This window comes from Falco punctatus (genome assembly GCF_963210335.1).
Source record: "Falco punctatus genome assembly, chromosome: 2".
NCBI classification, from domain to species: Eukaryota; Metazoa; Chordata; class Aves; order Falconiformes; family Falconidae; genus Falco; species Falco punctatus.
Genome location: NC_137581.1, coordinates 75,246,145 through 75,270,128, shown reverse-complemented (window position 1 = coordinate 75,270,128; position 23,984 = coordinate 75,246,145). Strand labels below are relative to the sequence as shown.

Sequence of the window (23,984 nt, the reverse complement as noted above, 5' to 3'; positions counted from 1 at the left end):
GTAGGTGACAAATAAGAGAAATAGACTGAAATTGAAGTTGTCCAGGAGAAAACACATCCAGGATGGCCAGCTACAGCTTAAGTAGCCAAGAGGAACAGTTGCATTAACAAGTTGCATCACCACAGCAAATTTAGGTAATACTGAAGTAGACCACACAAATACAGATAACTTCATATCATCTTTCATTTAAGTATGTTGCAAGAATTCAGAGATGGAGGCTATTTAGCAAAGACCACAATGACTGGAATGCTCATGTTCAGTGGTCTCATTTTAAGCTCCGATTTAGAAAGTAGATTAGCACTTTCTTTCTGATTTGTCTAAATCACACAACACCCCCAAAATAAGCCCTAATTAAGTTTGTATATGATATTCTTCACATAGGGTTTTTTAGGAAGGACAATAAGATGACTTACGGGAACTTCCTAAGTATACATGGTGTAGCTTCAATGTCATTAAGTCAAAAATATATGGAACCAAGAAAGGTATAAAGAAGTAAATGTGCAAAATTTATTATGTTCTTCAATGTACACAGGAGCATAACATTTGTAAAATCAGATCACATCTTCAAAATTAAAAAAATTATATATAAACAATAGTTGCTTGTTACAATAAACAACAGCCCACATGAAGCTCGAAGCCATTCATAAAAAAATAAGCTACTTAAAAAATTCCTTCAGAAGAAAGTGGTATGCAAATTGAAACAGTATTGCAGCGTATCCTTATAATTTGTACAAAGAAAAGTCTGTCGACAAAACGAGACTACGGTGAAAAAGCTTTGAATGACAAGCATCCTCACCAGTCTGTTAAAAGCCATTTTATAAATTCAACTTGGATCCTTCTAATTACAGAAATAAGTTTCTTCCTTGTTCAAAGAGTCATGTTTCTAATTGAATTGTATTTGGAAGTAAATACTTTGCAATTCTAGTTATGTAGCCATGGGGGGGGAGGGGGGGGCAGGACGGGGCAGGGAATATAATCAATAACAAGCCTCTTAACGCGCCTTGTCATTTCAGGTAACAGTATTCTTTAGTTTCTTCTTGGTGTACATCTGGGTTGGATATTTGTTGGGGTTTTTTAACCCTAAAACCAGCACAAAACAATTTGCCCCACCCTCTATTTACAAAGAACTTCCACTATGAATTTTTTCTTCATAGTAAAGTGAAACAAAGCTCCTTCCTGCCTTTTTTCCTCCCGATACTTGCCCAGATTACTGTGTGCTGTGGGAGAAAAGCACTCTGATGCAGGGACACAGATACATGAACAAGCAAGAGAGCACTGGGAGCATCCTGCAGCCATGGCCACAAGGAATTCTACAAGAAGGCTCAGAAAAGCCATCTTACTGAGGCTACTGTTCATTTCTTTGCATCTTTTGCTCTGGAATTGCTAAGCCAAAAAGCACCTCCCCCAAGGGGGCTGGAAGAGAATGTCAGAAGAGTTCTTAAAATTGTATCCAGCATCAACTTCCTTCTGCCTGTGTAAACACTGTAAGATCCAATCCTGGAATGTAAGGCTTCTGTCACAGTACATACTGGCATTCAAAATAAACCTCTAGGACAGTGAGAAATGCTTGTGGAACAGAGTAGGTTTTTGCTGAGGTTACCAGGTTTCAGTATATAAAGTGTACAGATCTGCTCCTCTTTATGTAGATGGCATTCTTTTTATCATATGATGAAAAGTCAGTCAAAGTGGCACAAAAAGAGTAAACTGCATTTTAACTCCAGTCAGTTTGCAGCAGAGAGGGTGTGGAAGTTTCCACTAACAAAGTGCAGATTTGGAAACCTGGAGACAAAGATCCCAAAGTCACACTGTCTTCCTTAGGCTGCAACTTTCATAAAAAAGTTTTAAGTGTTTATTACTCTGTCAGTCCCATATGTTAATTTTCTTAGAAGTTATGCTATTTCCTTTTCTAGCATTTCTTCTGATGCTTTGCTCCCTGAAGTATCATCATCGTTAGAATAATTCCCTGAATCTCGACTGCTCTGTTTAGAATGCTTGTATTCTGTAAAATCAGCTTGATTTACTTCTTCTGTGATGATAGTCTCAATTATAGAACAATTTTCTATTGGTTCTTCTGCAGTTGACAGATAAGGACAGTTTAATTGCTGCCTGCCAAAACCCTGCAAGAAGAGAAGCAGGAAAGAAAAAAAAAAAAAAAAAGATGAACATCCATATGTAATAACTAAACAATCAATCTGCTTAACACCACAGCTGTACAAGTATGGTTTACCATATTCAGTAATATAACGAGATTTTCTACCTATAATACGCCATTTGTTGCCTGAAGTTCACAAACTCAAAGATGAAGCTTAGTTGCATCAATGCAATTGAACACTAAAGAACGAATCTAACATTAATCTTCACTCTTCATATGCTTATAGTTGTCCACCTTCTATAGAATTGCAATATTTCATTGATTAGTTCTTGTGTGGCCTTGTAAGGCTATAAAGGAAAATTCTAATTTTGAACCTTTCACAGATCATGTGGTAGCACAGGAATGACAGGTGTGTGTTTGCAAAGTCTACAAATCATTATCAGTTATAAAGCACCAAACCTTAGTACAGCTCCCAACAGTGCACTGCTGTCTACCCCACATGCTTTAAATCTATTTTCTGAAGTGGTCATTACACTAAATCCATCATGAAAAGTTCTAGATATGCATTACATTAATTATGTTACCAGTATTCTACTGAACAAACGAGCTGAAATGCTGCTTTACAAGTAAATTAAATTCAGATTAGCCATTGTAAACTGAGAGACTGTTTTTAAATTACAACTTTATTCAGAAAGTTTTGTATACTACATATCCTAGGAGCTTCAGTGAGAAGATGACACATTAGGAGGGCCATACACAGCTCAACATCAAACGTTCTGAGACACACAGAAGAAAGCACAGTGAAAAGCAGTTATTGCTACATTTCAAAATATACCTACACTTAACGTGTTGCCCTGGTCATTCCAGAACAGGATCCCTACCAAGTACTACCTGTGCCAAGCTGAGCTGGAAACTGGACAACATCTGCCTTGACCATCCAGGAGATGGTAGAAGCATTTTCTGCCTGCTGCACTAAAATTTCCTCTGAAAACTGGGTTTGCATTTTTGTATCCTCCGAGTTTTAAAGGACAGCAAAAAAGCTTGGAGCATGATCTTCCAGGCAACGCTATCGGAAAACATTTCTGGTCTCACATAGCCGGCCAAAAGTACATTATCACATTGGGTATACACGCACACTCTCCAGAACGAAGAATCGTTAACAACACTTTAGCACAGATAGAAATAAAAACCATGAAAGTTAAAGTGTTTGTCAACTACAAAATTACAGACATTGGTTCTATACCTGTTTAGCCCATAGTAATTCCTGCACTTTGTTAAAACCTATACAACTAATCTTGGTATACCCGTAAGACCACAGGGTAACAGATAACCAAAATTATTATGATAAAGTGATCAATTTTTCTAAAAATACATCTGCTTAATGAACGAGAAAAATATGTCTCATCTTACCTCTATGTTCAAAGGAGGCTGGCATGATGGAAATAACACATATTTTATTTTATTGTAGACTTGATACAGGGCAAAAACAAGTGGTGTAGCCACAAACAAGACAACAATCAGGGCAGCTACAAATGTTGCCAAAATGATCAGAGGTAAAACTTTATCTAAAAAAGCAAATAAAACAGATTCAGTCTAGGCATTCATAAACTACAAAGATTAAAGAACAGATTATGATAAATACTGTAGCAGATTTGGAGATAAAATTTCACATTTCTGCAGTACCTAGCCATGGCGACCATTGGAAAAACAGTGACATTCCAGTATCTTTGATAAAAACACAGCACAAAATATTTATCCAATATAAGAACACCGACATTTGCAGACAGGATCAGACAAGATCCAGTTATTCCCAGTTACACATTACTATTTGACAGCAGGACAAAAAGGCTGCATATAGACAGCTACCACAAAGCACCTGACGCATGTAAGTCTATTGTGCTGTTGCTTGTATACATATACCCTCGTGCGTTTAGACCACAAGGAACATAATATATAATTGATAGAGCTCTCCTTTGAAAAGGCAGAGATACAGGAGTAAGAATTCCCATGGCTACAGAGTAAGAATAGGCAATTTCTACAGTGAAGTGGGTCCATGGTTATTTAACCAGGAAATGATTAGAGTGCCTAGACTTGCTGGGTCTTCAGAGGCCCAAAAATATCCAAATGGTTTCTTGGACAGGTGCAGAGCTCCAGCTGTAAGCTTCAGATGAGTTCAACATAGCCAATAGAGAGAAAAAGCGAGCTCGCTCTTCTTCCAGTAAGCATCTGTTTCAGTAAGCATCTGTTTCTTCCAGATGCTTACCTAAGTAGAAATCAATCCTACAGCTATTCCAGTTATTTTCTACACTAGTAGTCTAGACACTAGCTCTTCACAAGATTTTATTTTGTCAGTATAGAAAGGAGAGATGAATTTCACTTCAATGCTCAAACATGGTGTCATCAACCTGATGACATCAAGCTGAGCGGTGCAGTTGATTAGCTCGAGGGAAGCGACACCATCCAGAGGGACACTGGCAGGCTTAAGGAGTGGGCCCCTACGCAAACCTCATGAAGCTCAACAAGGCCAAGTGCAAGGTCCTGGGTTGGGGGAGGAAAATACTGAGAACAGTCCCACTGAGAAGGACTTGGAGATACTGGTGAATGAAAAATTGGACAAGAGCTGGCAATGTGTCCTTGCAGCCCAGAAAGCCAACTGTATCCTCGGCTGCATCAAAAGAAGTGGCCAGCAGGTGGAAGGAGGTGATTCTTCCCCTCTAATCCTCTCATGAGAGCCCACCTGGCATGCTGTGTCCAGTTCTGGGGCCTCCCGCACAAGACAGACATGCACCTGTTACAGCAGGTCCAGGAGGGCCACAAAAAAGGTCAGAGGGTTGGAACACCTCTCCTAGGAAGAAGGCTAAGATAGTTGGGGTTGTTCAGCCTGGAAAAGAGAAACCTCTGAGGAGACCTTATCACAGCCTTTCAATATTTAAGAGGGGCTTAAAAGACAGACAGAGAGACTTTATACCAAAGCCTGTAGCAATAGGACAAGGGGTAATGGTTTTAAATTGAAAGAGGGGAGGTTTAAATTGGACATAAGGAAGAAATCCTTCCCTGTGAGGGTGGTGAGGCACTGGCCCAGGCTGCCCAGAGCAGCTGTGGGTGCCCCATCCCTGGCAGTGTCCAAGGCCAGGCTGGACGGGGCTTTGAGCAACCTGGTCTGGTGGCAGGTGTCCCCTGCCCATGGCAGGGGGGTTGGGCTAGACATCTTTGAAGGTCCCTTCCAGCCCAAACCACTATGAGTCTATGGTCCTGCATTCCTGTATTGAAAACCTTTTAACAGGTTAGGCTCAGTTCCAGGACTTAAGGCTGGGACATTGTGGTAGGAGTTTATATAACAGAATCCAGCTTTTGATAGTAAGATATCGTAGTCAAAGAAACCTTTTATCTGTACAGCCACAAACTATTCAGTACTTAAGTTCGAGCCTTGCAAACTTCCTTCTCCCCTCCCCTCTTCTGCTTTACAACATGTTCTCTGGCACTACATCTAACAAATGAACTGAAGGGAGTTTGAACATACTGAAATTAATACATACCAAGAAACATTTTACAAATAATCAAGATGAGACAATCAGGCCTTTTTATGTCTATTTCCAGTTAGTACAAATGATCAAAGAATGGAAGATTTCCACACTGGAATATAAGAACATATGGAAAGTATAGGACATGATCTGTATGACTGTGTCTCTCAGTAGAGAGTCTTGAATGTACTGCTCCATCTTAAATAGACTCATTATAGTAGGAGGATATGGGCAAGACTAATCTATTCTGCTAATTAGTTATTAAAGAATTTCTTTTATGAAGGTAAAAAAGTAATATTTGTTCCTTTCTAGGCCTGATAAAAACAAAGTAGCAAGGATTAATTTATATTGCAGTCCTAAGAGCTTAAGATGTGAGAAAATAGCATTATTATTATTAAATTTTCTAAGCTTTAAGTCAGTTTGGATATTTAGTATTTTTTCCAGTGTTACAACCTGTTATTAGAAGATAATTGGCCAAATTAAATTCAACAGATAACTTGCTCATGTTCTGAGTGTAATCCATCTACAAATGTATTCTCATTATGCACAAAAGTGAGCTTTCAGTTATAACAAGTCTAATGATTTCTCTTCTCACACTTCAGCAGGCAATTTTTTAGAAATGCATTTAATTCACAGAAAAATTAAGACTATTTCAAGAATAAAATGTTCTTGAAAAGATAGCATTTAGTGATTTTGCACCCTCCTAAAAACATCTTAGAAGTACCGGGAATTAAGGCTTGCCTATTAACAAGTCATTGTACAGAATAAGTTTTATTCACAGTCATTAGAGATTATCACAAATAACCATAAAGAGAGTTGTGCTGTGGAATAACCAGAATGTAATTTTGATCAGGTCAGAACAGAAGCAGTTTCAGTTTAGCTATAGGAGAGAACACAGAGCAAAGTGCCAGTGCAGATCTCTGCCCAACTAGGTGCTAACTCTGTGAGGCCATCAAGTCATGCTGCAAATAATTTTTTTTTTTTGCTAGCGAGACCTGCAAAGGCCTATGAAGTGTTAACAATTTTGTTTCCAGAGGTGTAACAGTTCTCAAGCTCATCCTACCTCCAGGTGTTTTGATGCATTCCTCTTTGCTGTAAGGACTGCTTTTTTTGTAGACTTTTGAGAATGCTTGTACTTTTACGCAGTACCAAGTCAAGGGTGTTAGATCAGAGACTGTCCCTATTGTCTGTTTTATCTCTTTCATTTTGATTTCCTCCTGAAAAAGGAAAATTTGCAAGAATAAGATGCACATAAATAGCACAAGATTCACTCAGATTAGAATTTTGGCCTCTGCTGAAGAACCCTGTAAAAAGTTAGACATCATTTTGCACTTGGATTAAATAAAAGAAATCAAACAACCCTCTCCTAAACAAACACATTCAGGAAACACCACAAGAACCAACTGCTTTCACTATACTGAAATTTTACAGTTCAAAGCTGTGTGCAAAATTAAATATCTTCCTGTCACAATTTGTTTTCTTCTTTTCCTCCACACATTTACACACACACATTTATCAATTATTTTAAAATATTTTACTATAAGCAGCATTTAAAGAATATCCATCTAAAGAAAGATCCATTATAACACTAGCTAAAAGCATGCATGACTTCATTGTTTTATGATACATATAACTATAAAACTGCAAATACAGAAAGAAAAGAATTTCAGGAGCCAGAAGCTACATTAAGACTGTGCACAGAGTCATACCCTAAGAAAGACCGCATCACAAGAACCCTACAACTCCTATTCAGCAGTGAGCCATTTAGCAGCTTGTACAAAACTCAGTGCAATTCTGCAAATCATTACGTATAGACACATCAATGGAAAAAGATCAAAATCTCAGTTTTTTGGCAAAAGTCATCTTGACCAAATTTTTGAAAGAGTCTTTCAGGAAAAAAAAAAAAAAAACCCACCAAAAAAACTCCACTGAAACCCAAAACCTGAACCAAATTGACTGCATGCTTGATATACCATATATGTGCCTCTCTTGAAAATCAGCTTCTTGAGGAGAACTCAAACCCAGTATTTAAATAATAATAAAATTTATATACTGTTTTAAGTATTTAACTAGTTCATACCCCATTATCTGATGAATTCTTCCAATACAGAATCCGGTAAGACAACTCATAACGGTCCCTCATGACTTCACACTCAGGTCCTCCTGGAGGAGAAATCTGGATATGGAGCAAAACATCACTGATGTCCACCTCTACACCAGGAGGGCCAATCTCATCTAAAGACATTTCAAAAGAGAAATTAGAAATAAGACTGAAAGAATACAAATAAAAACACTACGTAAAATACTGTAATTTAAATCTATGACAATTCTTAAGAAATACATACTTAAAAGCCTTACTTAACTGAGAGCTTTACTTAGAATCTTGAGTTCTGAGAAATGTTTCAATTATTTTCTCTTTCCACATTCATATGCTTCTGCAAGTTTCAGTGGCATGGAATACACAGATGGGGAGATTAACTGTGCAAGTCAAACTACTAAACACTTCTTAACCACATCAGGATACAGTCCCTCTTTTTCACATATACCCTCTTTCAGTGTTACAGCAGAGTTGAAGAGTGAGAAACATTACAGTTTGTGTTTTCTTTTGTTTGATTATTTACCTAGGTCACCGATATCTTATTAAAGAATTATCTAATTACCAAGAGCTCGGACAAGGGAAAGCTGACATATAGAATAGCTATGGATTCCATCTTCAATATGGAAGGTAATGGAATATAACACTACATATTAGATAAACACTTCTTGATGTTTATGATTGATAACTTCTTTGAAGTCAAACATTTTAATAAAGTCACATTTCTCACAAAAACAAAAGAACACAACAAAGAAAATGACTATAATTTCACTCTGGAGAGCATTACATGTTTTTGACTTAGATGTCACTATCATTTAAGACTGCTTTTTTGTGAAGCTCTTCAGAGTTGTACATGAATGTAATACTGCTTCAGCACAAAATTCAGGGGTGCACTGTGCAGAGGTAGAGAGGAGGAGGTGAGAGTAGATGCACAAGAAAATAGAGGCAGTGAATTCCAAAACTGTTTGACTTTGGCATCCTTTTTCTGATGTATCAAAAAGCGCTCCCTACCAATGGCAGAAGTCAGACTAGGGATATTTCTAGTACAATCTCACACAGTGATTAATGTAGTATACAGGGAGATTATAAAATGCCATATAATGCTTTGTGAATTAATTTTGTAAAGCAAATTATATGATTCTAAATATAGTGAAATACTGGCTGTGCTGAATAGAGAAAACTATGGAAAAATTCCTGCTTAACTTGTTGAGACCAGGATTCCCAACGGTTTCTGTAGGGGAATGACGTATTCCCCTTCATTAATCTAGCTATTATTTGCAAAAAGAAACTTGCATTAGGTACAAGTTTGTTGAAAAGTGAAAGTTTAAGAAAACACGTTTGCTTACTTGTTATCAGAGGATCTACTTTCACTTCATTAGACAAACATGATTTATTATATTCACTCATGGCCTGCACACGGAGATAATAAAATCCAAAAGTAGTAGCAATGATAGAGGAGAAATTGCATTGTGTATTGGTGATGTTTTCACATCCAGGTACATTGAGCCATTTCATTGAGTAATCATCATCAAGTTTCTTTAGATACCCACTGCAAGAGATTTTAACAGGTTTTGATGTGAGGTCCTTGAACATTAAAAAAACCCACAGCATGTTCACTTGTGCTACATAGGCTTTTTTTTTATTTTTGGAAGAATGGGCGTCTTGGAAATCTCTCATATTTCAAATACTATTTTTTCATGTATAACTGAAACAATGGAGTTAAACTGGATTATGAAATACAAATTAGTACTTTAATCAAGCCTCAATAGAAACATTGTATGTCTGTTTTAAAGTTTTAAAAATCCAAATTAAGATTTTTCATACAGTCCTATTAAGTCAATTATTTTTCTGTTACGCCAAAGAAATTCCAAAGAATGCTAGAGGTACTTCTCCTCTTCATTTACATGCTGGCCACAATATTTGTGCAACAACTAGATACTAAAATACAGGTTTATAGACATGATGGGGGTTTTTCCCCCCATGTTGGGATCTGACCAGAAATAATCAAATACGTTGACAACTGATACCTTGAACACTTGTAATTTTGCTCACTTCTGGTAATCTTTTTTCATATTTGTAAAGATATGAAGCAATGCAACCATATATTTTAAAAATATTCCTTAGCATATATCTAGTAGTCCATTTCATCATGTATTTAATACTCTTAAGAAAGAAGCCTAGTACCCTGAAGTTGTAGGATACAATGTTATATGCAATCCTCTTAAAAGCCGTACTGTGTCCAGATGAGGTACCCAGTGTTTCAATTAATACATTAAGCCACTTTTGCCAAGTATTTAACTTCTAGTAACTATTTGCAAAATACAATGGGTGACATTTAGAATGACATAACCTGTTTAAACAGGGATATCAAAAATGTTTAACTCACATGAGATACTGTACATTGTAGGTCACATGTTGTTTATATGTGTTATTCCAATGCAGATGAAATTTCATATTCAAAGCAAGAACTCTCACATTTGTTGCACAGAATAGGTCAGTCACTGCTCAAAATGAAAAGGAAAGGAAACCCACAGTTAGTGAAAAGTTTTTTATTAAGTACGGCAATTTCTCACTGAATGGGCATTTCTCATGTAAATGGTCATGGTACACTTTCAGTAGTTAAAAAATTGTCTGTTTTCATTATAAAGATGGCAAATCAAAGTGTGATATATGCAGCATATTAAGCCTTTAATAAAAAAATAAAATCAATTCAGAAAAATTAAATACAGAAATGTTGCAATTAGTAGAAATAAACTGGTTCAGTAATAACTCAATGAGAACAACTGCATTAAAAACACATGCCTAAAAATAAAGTAATTTTGATGTACCATCTGTTCAGTTCAATGTTTTACTTTCTATAATCCCTCGCTGTTATTTTTTTCCTGAAACAAACATTTTAAAATACTTAAACTGACACCTGAAGAGCACACAAAAGAATTTAGTTAGACATGCAGCACAAGCAACTGGTGGCAAATTGCCACCAAGCCATTCTTCAGAATCTATGACAATAAATTCCCCAAGGCTTACATAACACCGGTATTTTTTTAAGCTTAGCTCAACTTTATATGCATTCATTTAGTGCCAAGTATACAAAAGCCTTTTGTACATATCCCTTTCCTCCTCATTCAAAGTCACAAATTCAAAAATATCCAAGTTTTCCAAAATACAGAGTAGCTTTTGCAATCCAAATTAACCGACAGAATTTGCCTCAGAGCAAAATAACTTTTTGTACTATTAAAGCTCTAATACTGCCAAGTGACATTTTATATTGATTTAAAATAGAAAGTGTACTTAACTGTCAAGATTGCCGTTATACCAAAGAAAGTAGGAACTTCGCACTTCTGCCTATTTCTACTGCTTTAGAACAATTTACTTCCTCAAGTTTAAACTGTTGGGAATAATTTTAAAATAAAACTATTTTCTTTGTACCTTTACGAGTAGTTTTTACACAATGAACAGGACTGAATAAGCCTTCTTTTGAGTCCAAAGGAAGAGTTGCTTGAACTTTCAAACAGTAGGTAGTGTCTGGTGCAAGATCATCAATTACGTGATTAGGAAAAATTGTTTGACTTCTGAACTGTAAAACAATTGCAAGCAGCATATGAAGATAACTTCTTCCCGATGAGCTGATTTTTTTTTTAAACTATCTTTTTTCTTCCACAGGTTTCAGCCTATTTGTATAATATGCCATCAAAAATACTAAAATAGGGAATGAAGGAAAATATACAAGCTGCCTAAGTGCTAAAGTGAACTTTCAAACTTAGCCACGTGATTGAGAGGAAGGAACTTGTCATGCTCCTTTAACATATGAAAGCGGGGAGATATTGCAGCACTGCTCTATGCGATCCATAAGTCACCACACAATTGTTCAGGGACATATTTGGAAAAGAAACCATACACTTCCCTCCCTCGACTGAACAAGGGAACACTCTCCCCCCTCCCCCTCCTGCTACCTCTCTGCTTTTGGTTTACTAGACTTTTCAGTGACTGACATTTGTACACAGCTTGTCCTTAACTTAAAGCTCTTTTTTCTCCTTTGATGTGTAACGATTATGACTCAGTCTTCCAGATGAACATGGATCTCTCTTCAACTCGTACCCTAATCTAGTTGGCACCCATTTCTCTAAAAGGATATAAAAATAAAGACTGTTTCTACCTTGGTCTTTACAGAATAGCTGTACCTGCTGTGCAAGACACACATTACAGCTTGGAAACTAGTTCATTATTACAAGACCTCAAAAGAATCCCTAGAAAACCCACAACCTACAGTGGAAACCCAAAGAACTTAATGACACAGAACAGTGCCCTGACAGCTGTAGTCAAGCTACGGTCTTATTCTCAGCAACATCAAGTTAGCCTCTTACCACTCCCTCCCCTATATCTATGCCTTCTTGCAAATGCTGCCTCGAACAACATTCCCTCCCTGTTCCTGATGGCTGAGGGCAGCTCCTGCTCCCACACAACTGAGAGAATTTCACCTTTTTCCTCATGCATTGGAAAGTGGCTCCAGCATTTAACAGAAAAGACAAACTCTTAACACGAAGTATCTAATACAATCCTCCAGTAAAAACAACCCCCAAAAAATCACCCCTTCTCTACTTTTAAACTGCGTAGCAACAGTTAAGACAGAGTTACATAATTAAACAATCCCATTTTAGAGCACAAAGCAGTTAAAGCACATCTCTGACAGTTATGTTAAGGTTAAAAAGTAAGAAAAAAGTGATCATACCTCTGCATTTGACGAATTTTCCCAGATAACTAAATTGTATTTAAAACTTAGATGAGCTATCCACATTTTTCGGACCCGATTTGCTTCTGGAGGAGAAACCTTAATTTTTATGGCCCCATTTGTGGACTGCAACTCTACTCCTGGGGGACCGATCTGAGCTGCAAATATTAAAAGAAAAAAAAAGTCAAACATGACTATTTAAAGAAAAAACCATCAAGGGAGCAGTTAATAAACCCACAGTAACTGCCTACAGGTTCTTGGGTTAGATTTCTATTAGACACTGCCTGAGGTACATGAAAACTAACAACCACTATTACCTGGTTCTAAAAGCAGTAGAGTTAAAATGCAGTATTACTAGTGAATGTTTTCCAGAATCCACAGTGAAAAAAATCAGTGTAAGTTATTCTAAAACATGCAAGGCAAGAAACCTAGCTCAATCAAATGAACCCAACATTGAGGGAAGGCTTCAGTACCATACCAGACACTGGAACTACTGAAAAGTCACAAGGTCAGAAAAAAACTCGCAGAAAAGTCCACCATCAAAAAGGACTTTTCTGAAATACAGAAAATTCTGTCAGAAAAACAACATCACTTAGAGTACTTTCCCCTTTCGAGAAAGGAGAGAATCCTAACATCCCTTAGCCTGCAAATACCTTACCTTATGTTAAGGCTGAAAAAAACCACTAGCTTATGTTATGAGCAATGAAAACAACAAGCATTTTTTCCAAAATAGTGTGCTGAAGGACATTTAACTTGAAGTGTTAACAGTACATGTGGAGCTCATACCTATAAAATATGGAATCATTTCAAAAGTGCTAGACCATGGAGACACTTCTTCCCTTCTTTCAGCTCTTACACGCACGTGATGCGTCTCATAGTATTTGGTTATTGCTGAGGAACAGTCACATTCCATGCGAGTAACATTTTGGCACCCAGGCAACTCCTTCCATTCTGTTCCATTCCCATCAAAATCTTCAAACCTGTAAGAAAGAAAACGCCACAAGAATAAAATCAATATACAATCTAAAGTCTTGAGATTCTTTCCTAATAAGTGTCACACCATTTAATGCTGTTTTATCACCAGCACCAGTATAATCAGTGTTACCTACTTTGTTACCCTAGAATTGGTACCGCCATGTAATTCATTAATCTATTAATTTATTAGTTTAGCCTTATTACCAAAGGTTAACTATTGGTCTACAAAGCCTGATACCAGTTTGCTTTAGTCACCATGTAAACACAGAGTGTCAGAAAACAGCATTAAAGAACTGTTAAAATCCAGACTTATATCCTTAGTACACGATCGTAGTCTGGCAATGATTTATTTTATAATTCATTGGCAAGAAGTGCTTAAAAGAGCATAAGAGTGGCACCTCCCCACCCCCCCAGTTCTAACATTAGCAAGGAATGTAGATTAGTGGAAAAGAAAAACACAAAAGAGAAAAGTTCAGCAATAACTGTTGGCATAATTAGCTTTACAGAAGCTATTTTTCTTGTGAATTAACAGTCATCCATACCTTACTTAAGAGACATTTCATATAGAGTTTAAAAGTGTCCTGACCAAAAAAAGAAGCACAGACTTGAAGTGGTAACTGCTTATCCTCAACTCGCATCTTATCTTTCAGACCAGTATTATATTTTAAAAATAAAACTATTTTCAAAGCAGCTGTTTCTCAACTACACATTGAAGAAGGGAAGTTCTTTTCTTAAATCCAAAATTATACACTAGGAAATCTTAAAATCAAGAACTTAAGTGATTTTTATCTTAGAAGTGTTTTTTAATATTTACTTGTCAGTAAAGTGCCACAAAATACCAAACGTATATGTATGCATAAGTACTGGTATATAAAACAACTGAAGAAAACCAAGCAAACATTTAAGAACAAGAATTAAATAGTTTCAACTGGCAATTAAAAATCTGCAGGTAAGAAAACTGGATTCATTATGGACAAATTATTCAAAAGCCACACTGAAAATTCTCTCAGTTTCTCTGTATGTGGGGCCACAACGTAGCTTCATTAGAAAAAACAAAACAGTAAATAAATCTAAATACTACATTTCTCAGTGTACCAGTTAATCTTCTCAAAGAGCTGCTCTAGTATTAAGCATTACTACCAGGCATGTTCTGTATTTATAACATGTTGCTATCAGTGAACAATCTAATTTTATACATATGAATTAGACAAACAAATGACAATATGAGGATTCCACTTCATTTCAAGACTTAATCTTCCTGGCCTCTACTTTCTGGATTTCAAAAAATTCTCTAAAATTTTACACGGCAGTATCAAGAAGTACAGTAATCAATCAATCAATATGCTTTTCTACACAAAGAACCGTCAGACGTTCCTGGTTCAGAATAAAGTTACTACTTACCACCGGTATTCTGCTGAAAATGTCACACCGGTATCATTCCCAGTGTAGTTCCAACTTAGAGTGAAATGTGTATTTACAATGTAGACCTGAATATCCTGCGGACTCTTCAGATTAGCTTGGCCTACAAGAAAGTAAAATAAAGGTATATAAAGACTGAGATAAAGTATTCATACTTAACAATAACTTATATTTGTTAAAAAACAGGTAGAGTTATAGTGAAATGTGATAACAATAAACATCAGCATTGAGAAAACCTCACGCTACTCAAGTGGCATTTCAATATATAGCTCAGGAGCTGTGCATCAGGTTGCTCCTTTGTCTATCTGACTATGCAGCTCTTTGTCCCTAAAGTCTTTCTCCCCACACTCCTTTAAAAAAAAGTATATACAGTTGTAACATTCAAGATCTGTGTTCACTGTCATGCATTCATTATAAGCAGTCTGAATTATTTTAAACCAGTATTTTATTGGTTGGATCCAACATCTGGATCTCAGCTGCAAAATGTTAGGGATTGACCCAAAGCTGACATTTCACAGTTGTGGAACAGATTGAGGACACCAGACTTGTATTACGTCATATGTTACTGCCATAAATTCAATGTATCGAACATAAATCCCTTTCAGCAAGGCTTCATCACATAGCAGATCTTGTATCTTGCTCATGGTAATCCCGTGTTTTCTTTTACTCAAAGAACAGTGCATAAAATGACTTACAGAGGGCAAGGACTAAGTCTCAGGATACATATAAGGATGTCCGTAACATCAAGGGAAGGACTCGACCACAAGAAGAGAAGGCTGAACAGGCAGACTGCTAACAGGAGAGAAGAATGCATGCTAGACTCATCTATGGGATAGCGTTCTTTTCTTTATTTTACACCTTTCAAAAATAATTATTAACAAATCCCCAACTGCCTCATAATCACCTTATATTCCACTTCCTAAAGATGACTTCTTCACCATTAATTTTGACATACGTTGAATCCTAGGTGTTCCATCTAATATACGATTCAGGCATAATAGGACAGATGAGAGTAACAATGTGGTGGGAGAAGGAATTACTCTGATAGCTATGAAAATTGAAATTTGTCTAGCTTTTTATAACGCACATTTTGCTTTGAATTATTTCACACTAGTCTGGCACTGCTTCAAAGCAGTGAGGATAAAAAGTTACAACTGGAGCTGAAAGTTAAAGCTTAAACTTACATCTAACTCCTTCTGCCCAATATGCTATGCTAGGTACCTTTGACAACCCAGGCTATGTATAATTCAGGCAGTGCATGCCTCTGTCCTCCAAGAATGCACTTTACTTTTTATTATTATTATTTTATTTTATTCCCCTGACATGTTAGAAATTTAATCAACACACACACCTCTCTAATTTGGCTTTCTATTTTAACCAGTTGTGTTACATTATTAACCACTTCCCAATGGCTGAAACTCCTAAAAGCCTACGTTGGCGATCACAACTGAAATTGCTTTTTGATGTCAGTCTAATATTTGATTATATTGTGAAGAAATTTGAACAAATACATCCTATGTCACCTGAGCAGTCAAAGTCTGTTTGCACATCTCAAAGGTTATCCTAAGTTTGATTTTAAGAGTGGCTCTTCATTGCAAAAACTATTTCGTATTTTACACAATGACCAAGTTCTCTTTATAAAAGGAAATGTGTCTGGAAAAGTAATCCACAAAATCCTTTAAGAGATTAGAGTTGAGGTGGTATCCACAGACTACTGACTTTCAGTAATAACTCCTGAAAGCACACAGATTGAAAACAAAATATTTGGATAAAACCTCATGGATCCCACTACAGAATTTATTTCCACAATGCATGAATTTGTTACTCTAAGCCAACAGATCAGCCCAGAGAATGCCAAACTACATTAGATCATCAGAAGACAAGAAAGCAAAGGAAATAACTTTTTATCCCCTCCAGATATTTATCCAACACATGGTTACACTTCAGCCAAAAAGCTTATGATAACAAAGGCAGCTATCTCAAATTTTGGCAAATAGAAAATTTGGATATTTATATCCTTCACAAAGAAAATACTTCATGGGAAAACATTATTTTTCACTTTATTTGAGAATGTTTGCATTAAATTTAAGAATCCAAAAGCCTGGAACAAAAAAGTTCCACTAGCTTTTAACTCTGCTATTACTATAGAAAGTACAAACCTGTCAGAGCTGCCTGGAAGAAAAAAAAAAACAAAACCAAAAAACATTAATTTGAAGAATACCACCACCTATGGTAACTGACAGACTGAAAATTATAATCTTGCTTAGTAAAATTAATTGCCTTATGATGCAGTGGAAGATCATTTAAGTGTTGTGATACAGCACAACACAGTTCTAAAGAAACATCAACAGATTGACATCTTTCATATCTGAAGTGCAGGCTAGTGCTTTTGTCTGGTATTCACCTATTTGCAGACTTTAAAAAAAATATCACTCATACACTCAATCCGTTTAAATAATTTGTAAAAGATCTTAAACAGTATAATAGAAAACCTGTTTCAAACCACCTTTTTGGAATGCAATTCGACTGCTCACACTTGAACAGCCTCCTAAAGAAGACAGAAAGTGACCAGGTTTAAAAACCTGCCATGGCAGTACTAAACAGAAGCAGTCTTTACTACAGGAGATTCCCAAGCTAGATTCTTTACCCTGAACAACACAGAACCTTGAAGTAAGCAGTAAGAAGGCAGGATTAGCATAGTATTGGCTGAGGACCACACTGCACCTACAGAGCTCCAACACTACTATATGTTAAGGCTATTATTTTTTGTTTGCCTTGGGTAGAAAATAAAATACTACACTTCCAGAGTATATTTCTCACATTGTAAAGCTTCATTCATGCAATGTTTAAGATAAGGATTTGACAATAACTCCTGTTAGACCTTTTCCATTTGACGTCAGGTGGGAAAAGGAAGACTGGAAAGAGAAACAAAATAATTTCAAGATTCATGTTCTAAGGAGATAACACCTTCTCTCCAAGTTACAAAAAAATATGCTGACATAAAATATCCAGCTAACTTTTTAAGCTAGGCCAGCTTTTTCTAAAGCTGGTGAATACCACAGCAAATAATCATATCCTCCCTGCGGATACAAACAATGTTGTAAAAACACAGCTCTGGATTCTGACATTTGGGAGAAGACAGTGTTCCAGTCCTGGAGTAAAAGCACACACAATGAATTAGAAGGGATTTATTCCAGATTAGCTTTGGTTAATGGCCCAAAAGACGACTGTCACAAGTCTCAGATTTGACTGCCTCTTTCTCAGAGAGCTTCCTCATGCAAGTTTGATCAAGGTTGGACTCGGTCTTGACATTTATTCTTTTTTTAATCCTTCTTACAAACTCCTGAAACCAGGCACGAAGGAGCTGTTTTCGGTGGCACATGATAGGCTTTACAGCACAGAGCTTTAACAAACAGAAACATGCTATTCAGAGGCATCACCCATAAAATTAAAATCCACTACAGTTACAAGTAACTTGTACCAATTGCTCAGGGCAGACCCTATAGTTTTCAGGGAATTCTCAGAAAGTTGTTCAGTGTCATGTTCAACAACAATGTACAAGTGTGAGAACTTGCAATCAGTGCTCAACAGTAGCCAAAAAGGGGGAAAAGTTAGAAATGGATATGGAATTAAGGGATTAAAAAAGAAAGCTTAATGTCATTATATAAGTTCATTACAGACTTCTCTTAAACACCATGTGCAGCTCTATAGAGTACCCACTCTCATAAGCAGATAGCAGAACAGAATAAGGTAGAGAAGGGTGACAAGGGCAATCCAAGGTATGGAAGCATCCTGGAAGGAATCAGGCTATGATTCTTCAGCCTGGAAAGGGTATTGGGTATTGAGGGCAGGATATGACAGATCTACAAAGACTTAAAAGTGGCATGGGGAATGCAACTGGCGAAAGATGATTTGCTGTGTTCTCAACACCAAGCCAGAAGCATCAGAACAAGCCCCCCTCTTGTGCCAACAAAGTGAAACAAACATGAAACTGTTGCTTCACTGCAGGCTTCGGCTGTGGAATTCCTTCCCCTAGGAGCCTCTGAACGCTCAACTCTTACCTAGCTTACCAACTCAGAGTCAGATACAAAGTCTCAATGCTACAGATTGCTGTAACACCACCTTGCCAAGTGCAACCAAACCGTCTTTCTTACTCTTTCTACTCTCCTACCAACCACTGCTGTAGATGAACACTGGACTGGATGGTCTTTCGGCTTCACCTAGTATAAAACCTAACGGGGGGAAAAAAAACACAAAAACCCAACCACCTGAAAAAAGCCACAATACTCTTTGTAGATCTCTCTCAAACTTCATTAGGTACTTTCCTCCTTGACCTGCTCAGAAAATCAGATTATTGCTTCAGAAGGATCTCCCAGTTCTGACAGACAACCCTGATAATTCAAACTATGTTCACCAGGAAATCAAATTTCTTATCCAAATTCAAATACTTATTTATTGAGGGTTCCAGGCCTCAATTATGCTCTTTCATCTACTCATTTAATCTCCTGTTGCAGGTAAAAAGAGATATAATCAGAGAACCAACTATACTTTTATACTCTGAGGAAAGTATTTGGTTGAGATTTGTTCTAAGTTAATGATCACCATTTTGCAATTCAACACTTCATAACCACCCATTCATATACTGGAAGCATAGAAACAGCCAGAATAAATCTTGCAAGTTCACCTATATTTCATATTGGAGAAAGCAGGTGGCCATTTCTATATACATCATCAGATGTTTGTGTAGGGAAGTCCTACAGTTTCTATCACTGCATAATCTATCTTTACAGGCTTCCAATCCCTGAAATATTTTGCTATCCTTACCATCAGAAAGCTTTCTGTAAATCAAAAGCAAGGAACTCCCAGATCAGATCTAGTAGATCCAAGTCTCCTTACAGCAAGGATGCTTGCTTAGTTGTTGTTCATAGTCCATGGAAAAGACTGCAAAACCCAGAGTCCAACCTGCGCCTCCTCTATGCACATTTAGCCCACGTACTTTTTGGCTATGGATATTAAAGCACATTACCCTTTACATCAGATGTATTTGAAAACTATGTTAAACGTGACTAACAATGAAAACTGAATGGGCAGCAACAATTCTTTTAGTTTTCTTTTTAAGCCATATTTTCTAGCTTTCTGAAGGTCTTTTATTGTCCTCTTTTGTATTCTCTCCAAGTGGCTGAACTTGCTTGAAACAGTCTATTTCAGAACATCGCAGTACTCCAGCTAGATCAGTAAATGGAAGTCTAGCTTACAAAACACACAACCTAACCTTTTCATTCTAATTAGCACTGCTGTGCCCCAATACTTTTGGGCTTTTCTACAGCGCAGCACTTAAACTTCTACACATAAATTACAAGACATTGTAACATTGTGGTTTTTCCCCCCAGAACTGATATTTAGACTAACCTTTGTCATCTGTTTGCCTAAGTACACAGCCCGGCATTGTGTCCTTTTTTCAATACCACTGTACCTTTTCCTGGAGTATTTCTCCAGTTTGAGGATACTTCCCAATTCTATGTCTGCTTTTGAAAAAAACCTGTGAGCTCCTCCCACTTAGTTATATATGGATTTAATAAGATTATAATGTTTTATCACACAGATTATTAGCATGTCCCTACTCTATACATCCTTACTGCTTGAAAGCGAACTGTAAAAAATTTTGATGAGCTGGAAAAAAAATAAAATCATACTTAAACAGTTTAACATAATAATTTTTTCCAGTATGCTTACGAAGTTAGTATACAATACAGATTCAAAAGCAACACTAAGTCAAAATACATGCTATTGGAGCTCCTCTACCAACACAGCCTATTATTTCAGAATAGCAGATATTCATGTTGATTTAATGTAACATTTATTCTCAATACTACAGACACACATAGGTGGTCCACCCATCCATCCTTTCACACAATACTCTTTATTTCCAGTAAGTGCTTTGTGTTTCCTTCCCTAAATTAATTTCTTAAATCCCAACGAACAGTAATCCGGGAACGAAGGAATAAAGTCAACAACATTTAATTACCACAGGAATGTCATGATTTAACTAGAAACCAGATACACAAAGTAATGTCTAAAAATCAAGACTTCTTCCTGGTTTATTTTACTAATATTAAAAGCCTGACTTTTAAAATCAATTAATGTTTCTTCACTTAAAGCATGATGACACTTTGGTGCTAAGGACAACATTAAAAGAGATTCTTTTTATGGAAAGAAGAGATTAAAGACTAGAAAAGCTTTTAGCACAATTGCCTACCTCCCTTCCCCTGTCAAATTTTAATAAACTAAAATAAATACAAACCTGTTCTAATAAACAAACATCACTACTTAATTTATAATATTTTAATTAATATTTTCAATAAATTATGGTTAAAATAATAACGATTATATATCAATAAGAAACAACAAGAGACATTCAACAACAGGAGAAAGTAGTCTTAGCAAATCAGAAATAAACTCTCTCAGGAGACAATGAAGGGGAAATCCTGTGAAGGATACACAATGGCTCACTGCATATTAGATTAAGTATGTGGTAGAAGCAATGGAAACTTTAATTTAACATTTCATGTAGGAAGGGAGGCCTTTTATATGTGATAAAAAATACCACAAAGCCACAACCAAACACACATCAACAATGACCCAACTGTTACTGGTACTGTGAGCAGAAAGGTGCTCTAGAGAACCAAGAACTCTTACTGCAAGAACTTTTATTACAGGAGCAGCGGAGGGGAACGGCTGGTTTTGACAAGGCAGAAGGTAAGAGGTCACTGCAGCACAGCAATTACTTCTAACTCTATGTGGCATGTTGGTCATTTGTTATAACACCCATAGGTTAATCAAAGGAGCTAACACCTATCACAAGGCGTCCAGTTTTGGGATGAAATGCAGGGCTGATGTACCAAGAATTCACCTACAAATCAAACAGCTGAAAGAAAACAAAAAGAAGTGGTCCCAGAGCTGCTTCTCTGCCTGAATCCTACCGTGAATGCAAAGTGCTGCCCCCTGAAAACAGCCTCACCTTAGTCTCCTGGGTATGCCCAACCAGAACAATACAATCCTACAGTGAATTCCAGAGTTTAGGTGGCATCAGAAGCAGCGCACGCACACCAGCCCACGGCTGTAATGCTTCCGTTATCCGAACTAGCTTAGCCCATATACTCTCCGTTTTATGTCACAACGCCCTGTAAATACACAGGCAGGGAATTGACGGCTTCTCTGGGCTGCATAATACTTCCCCCTTGCAGAAGGTTTTGCACAATAGTTGTTTCTGGCTGTCTAAGGGTGTAAGAAGAGGCTCATGACACCATCCTGCCAGACAGAAATTCTCACCCTGAAGTTTTACTTCTCTCATTTCCGTATTTACGGTCCAGGCTCCGCCAGGCCAGGCTGAGATGCCTTTCATCCAAATCAACACGATTCGAACCCCGTTTGCCCCACACCGGCGCTGGAGCCACTACGCTTCACAGGCGGCGCGCAAGCCCGAAGCGGACGGGACGAAGCCAGCCCACCGAGCTGCGAGTAAAGCCCGCGGCACCGGGCCCCGCTTACTCCCGGGACAGTCACCCCGACCCACGGCCCGGGTGCCACCGGTCCCCGCAGCGACGCCTACGCGGCCGGCTGCGGGCCCGCTCCGCCCCCCCACCCCCGCACGCCGCAGGCCGAGGCACCGGGTAGCCGCGGCAGGACCGAAGCGGGCAGGGCCCGCAGCCGAGCAGCGGCGGCACGAACCCCCAACCGCTGGGGAACGGGCACCGCGGCAGCCCCCAGCCGCCGTCCGGGTGCCGCACCCCGCCCGCTCGCCGGGACCCACCTCCGCAGCGCAGGGGCAGCACGGCCAGCAGGCAGGACAGCAGAGCCGCCGGGGCCCCGCGCCCGCCGCCCGCCGCCGCTCCGCCACCCATCCACCCCGCGGTACCGCCGGCCCCGCAGCGCTGCCGGAAGCCCCGGGCGGCTGCGCATGCGCGGGGCGCCGCCGCGGCGCGCGGCCGGCGGGGGGGCGGGGCCGGCGGGAGCACGAGGCGCTGGCCCATGCCCGCGGCAGGCCGGGAGCCCGCTGGTCTTCGGAGCGAGCGGGGAGTGACGCGCCGCGGGGACCGGTGCCCCTCAGGCGTTTATTCTGCGCTCCGGCAACAGGAGGTGCCGCTTAAGGGGCGGGGCGGGGCGGGAGGCTGGGCGCTCCGCGGAAAGCCCCGGCAGGTGGGCGGCTGCCCGCGTCCCCCCCCCTCCGTCCGTGACCGGGCGGCGGGCCGGGGGCGCTCCTGTCGCGGCCGTCAGCCCTTGAACCGGCGACCACGCTATGGCCGCTGCCTCAGGCCCGGTGCAGGCGGCAGAGGGCCGGCGTAGCCCCGGTGCGGGATGTCCCCTCGCAGGGCCGCTGTGCCTGCTGTCGGGTTAACTGCGGCCCCGCCTGCCCGTAGCAGCCTCCGCCTGGCTGGCTGGGGCCCAGGTAGCGCGAACGGACTGTGTCGCTGCGGCTGGCGGCCCGGTACCGGCAGGGCGGGTGCCCGGTGTTCGGGGCTGGCAGGCCCGGCGGGAGTCTGCCCTGCAGGGCAGGGGTCGGCGGCTGTGCAGCTCTCACACGCTGTCCTCACAGCACTCGCGTTTCCTCCCTTTGTTCTGCGCTGGCTTTCTGGTCACATACTCCGTGCCAACCGATAAATGTCAATAGAGCCTATTCACACAGCTCACATGAAAAAGTGCGCTGTTCAGCTTAATCAAAAAATTAAAAATCGTGAAACCACAAGATGCATTGATTCCTGGAGAAGGATCTTAATTCCTCTCATTCAACAGTTAGGGTGCCTGTCTGTGGAGGAGGAAATCTGTGTTCTGGTGCTGCCTGCCCAGACTCTTGAACGAACGAGTGCTGCAGTGAGTATTGAATGCAAGCCTGCATGCTGCAGTCCCTGAAGTGGGCCTTGGACTCAGCTCACTTTTTGCAGGCAGAAGTTCCGGGTTTATGTCTAAAGAGCTCATCTTTTTTTTCTGTTTGTTATTTTTACAAGATCACCCAGCTGCAGTGGTTGGGAGTGTAGCAATCAGGGTTTACCTTTCACTTCCTACCTCCTCAAAGGAACAATACTCCTAAGTGGTCATAGCAATGTATTCAGAGATGAGGATTTGTAACTGTCATAGGCAAAAGTCTATGCCCTCTAC

The 23,984-nt window shown here is 39.2% G+C and overlaps 1 protein-coding gene across 1 annotated transcript; it reads right to left on the bottom strand.

The window, feature by feature from the left end:
- Positions 1-485: 485 nt before the first annotated feature.
- On the bottom strand, positions 486-22,942 carry IFNAR1 (interferon alpha and beta receptor subunit 1). The gene is made up of 11 exons (XM_080374715.1): positions 22,642-22,942; positions 14,814-14,934; positions 13,224-13,417; positions 12,438-12,595; positions 11,138-11,285; positions 10,095-10,209; positions 9,055-9,257; positions 7,694-7,848; positions 6,677-6,830; positions 3,503-3,657; positions 486-2,117 (listed from the first exon to the last, which is right to left on the bottom strand). The coding sequence occupies exons 1-11, from the start codon at positions 22,859-22,861 to the stop codon at positions 1,890-1,892; spliced, it is 1,851 nt and encodes a 616-aa protein (XP_080230841.1). The 5' UTR covers positions 22,862-22,942; the 3' UTR covers positions 486-1,889.
- Positions 22,943-23,984: the final 1,042 nt, after the last annotated feature.

Coding starts and splice junctions, on each gene's coding strand:
- IFNAR1 (XM_080374715.1), bottom strand. CDS start 22,861: ATGGGCCAGCGCCTCGTGCTCCCGCCGGCCCCGCCCCCCCGCCGGCCG. Junction 14,935..22,641: donor GCTGCCCCTGCGCTGCGGAG/GTGGGTCCCGGC, acceptor ACTTTCTTGTAG/GCCAAGCTAATCTGAAGAGT. Junction 13,418..14,813: donor TTTTCAGCAGAATACCGGTG/GTAAGTAGTAAC, acceptor TCTTTCTTACAG/GTTTGAAGATTTTGATGGGA.